The sequence below is a fragment of the Myotis davidii genome, unplaced genomic scaffold (genome assembly GCF_000327345.1).
Source record: "Myotis davidii unplaced genomic scaffold, ASM32734v1 scaffold642, whole genome shotgun sequence".
NCBI classification, from domain to species: Eukaryota; Metazoa; Chordata; class Mammalia; order Chiroptera; family Vespertilionidae; genus Myotis; species Myotis davidii.
The window spans coordinates 672,278-674,524 of record NW_006293957.1 but is presented as its reverse complement, the minus strand read 5'-3'; the positions used below and the strand labels follow the sequence as shown (position 1 = coordinate 674,524).

The window sequence follows — 2,247 nt, the reverse complement described above, 5'->3', positions numbered from 1 at the left end:
GAGTCTCCAGGGAGGAGCGTGGCAGGGAGACCCCAGCTTCTCTGTCCTAGGTACGCTCATGTCCTGACGCCATACATGAACTCAGTGCCAGCCATCATCGCCAAGGCCTCTGCCATCCACAACCCCATCATTTACGCCATCACCCACCCCAAGTACAGGTGCAGCCCCAGGCTCCCAGGCTCACCCTCATGGGCATGGAGGGCCTGCGAAGTGGGTGTCTTTCCTGTCTCTGTGTATGTATTGGAGGGGCTCCAGCAGCTGGGACCAGCCAGTGACAGTGGGTGGGCCTGGGCACCTGGGCGGGTATGACCTGCTTCCCAGGAGGCTCCCTTGGCAACGTCTCATCCTAATGGGGGGTTTTGGAGCCGAGGCCAAAAGGCAGCCAGATGGCTGATTGGCAGTGCTGCCCGTGCAAGGAAATCCCCCCAGACAGCGACACCTGGAGGGACCCCAGCAGGAGAGCTCAGCTCCGAGGGCCCTGGCAGCGGGCATGGTGCTGGCCCCGAGTGCTCTCTGCTGACGGGATCCCCGCGCACTGGCCTCTCCCACAGGAAGGCCGTCAGTGCTTCCCTTTGCCTGGTGGTGTCAGTAGCTCACCACCTGCTGGGCCAGCAGCAGGCCTTAGCCCAGCCGTGGGCAAACTACGGCCCGGGGGCCAGATCCGGCCCGTTTGAAATGAATAAAACTAAAAAAAAAAAACAAAAAAAAACCAGACCGTACCCTTTTATGTAATGATGTTTACTTTGAATTTATATTAGTTCACACAAACACTCCATCCATGCTTTTGTTCCGGCCCTCCAGTCCAGTTTAAGAACCCATTGTGGCCCTCTAGTCAAAAAGTTTGCCCACCCCTGCCTTAGCCTATTCAGCCCCGAGTCCCCATTGGCAAAGATGTGGCTGGAGCCAGCCACTTGAGGGCTGGAACTGAGCCCCTGGCTGAACCTGCTACCCTAAGGCTCTCCCTCCATGCCCTTGGCCCCAGTATCCGTCTGTCTGTCCCCAGTCCTGTGAGTCTGTCGGTATCTTTCACCTCAGCATCTGTCTGTCCTTTGTCATCACTTTTCATGACTCCCAGTTTCTTTCTGTCCGTTCCCAAGACCTCGTCTTCTGTGCTCAGGACCCCAGTGTCTGAAGCCCCATTCTCCAGGGGTTCTCTTCCCACTCCACTTAGCCTTGTATCAGTCTGTCCACCCACCCCTGTCTCCTTGTGTCTGTCTGTCTGTCTGTCTGTACCCTCTGCTTTAACCAGATGTGCCTCCCTGCAGAATGGCCATAGCCCAGCATCTGCCCTGCCTGGGCCTGCTGCTGGGTGTGTCGGGGCAGCGCACCGGCCCTTACGCCAGCTACCGCTCCACCCACCGCTCCACGCTGAGCAGCCAGGCCTCGGACCTCAGCTGGGTCTCCAGACGGAGACGCCAGGAGTCCCTGGGCTCTGAAAGTGAGATGGTAAGAATGCCGGGCCCTCTATGGCTGGCCGTCCCTTCCTCAACCAGGCCAGCCTCAGGCCTCTGGGCGGAGCTGCCGCTGAAACTCAAGAACCCCTAGGACACTGGGACACTGGCAGGAAGAGCCCCTCCCAGCCTCCCCCTCCCACAGCTTTTTCAGGCATCATCCTCCCTGATAGGTAGGGGCAGTGGGGCCAGAGAGGCAACAGGCTGGCCCAAGGTCACCCAGCAGCAAGGCCAGGGCTGAGCAGGGGTCTTCCCACCCCAGGCCATGTCTGCTCCAGGCTGGCACTACCCCTTAAGCCAGAGATGGAAAAGACTAGTGTCCCTGGTCCCAGATGAGCCTCCAGAGAGATGGACAGGAACTAGCTCAGGGCCCTGTTCTCAGCATGGAGCCCGTCCTCCGGGGAGCCCTGAGAGCCTGCAGGTGCAGAGGAGGGAGCACAGCCCTGGTGCAGGCCTCAGCTCCATCAGGTGCTGACCGTGAGCCTGGCTCACCCTCTCTGACCCTCTGTGTCCTTCCCTGAAACAGTCTCCTCTACGTCCATGACTGGCTGGGGTGCCATGGGTGGATACAGACCCAGAGCCTGCCGCCCTCCTTGGGGTCTGGAGCTGTGATGCTCCCTGAGGTCCCCAGGAGAGCTCCCTGATCGTGGGCCCCTGTCTCCAGCCACACCTGTGCCTAAGGGTCCCTCCACCCCTTCCTCCCACTGCCCCCTTCCGGAGGGCTCTCAGCTGGGGGCTGAGGGACGAGCTGTCAGGGTCCCTTCCCTGATCCGCTGCTGTGGGAGTCATCGAGGAG

At 60.3% G+C, this 2,247-nt stretch overlaps 1 protein-coding gene across 1 annotated transcript in view; it reads left to right on the top strand.

Moving 5' to 3' along the window:
• Positions 1 to 2,247, top strand: part of OPN4 (opsin 4) — a 9,667-nt gene that overhangs the window by 5,492 nt on the left and 1,928 nt on the right. Inside the window, exons 7-8 of the mRNA XM_006767920.2 lie at positions 51 to 158; positions 1,266 to 1,446. Of these exons, the coding sequence (XP_006767983.1) occupies positions 51 to 158; positions 1,266 to 1,446 (289 nt within the window). The remainder of the gene's footprint in view (positions 1 to 50; positions 159 to 1,265; positions 1,447 to 2,247) is intronic.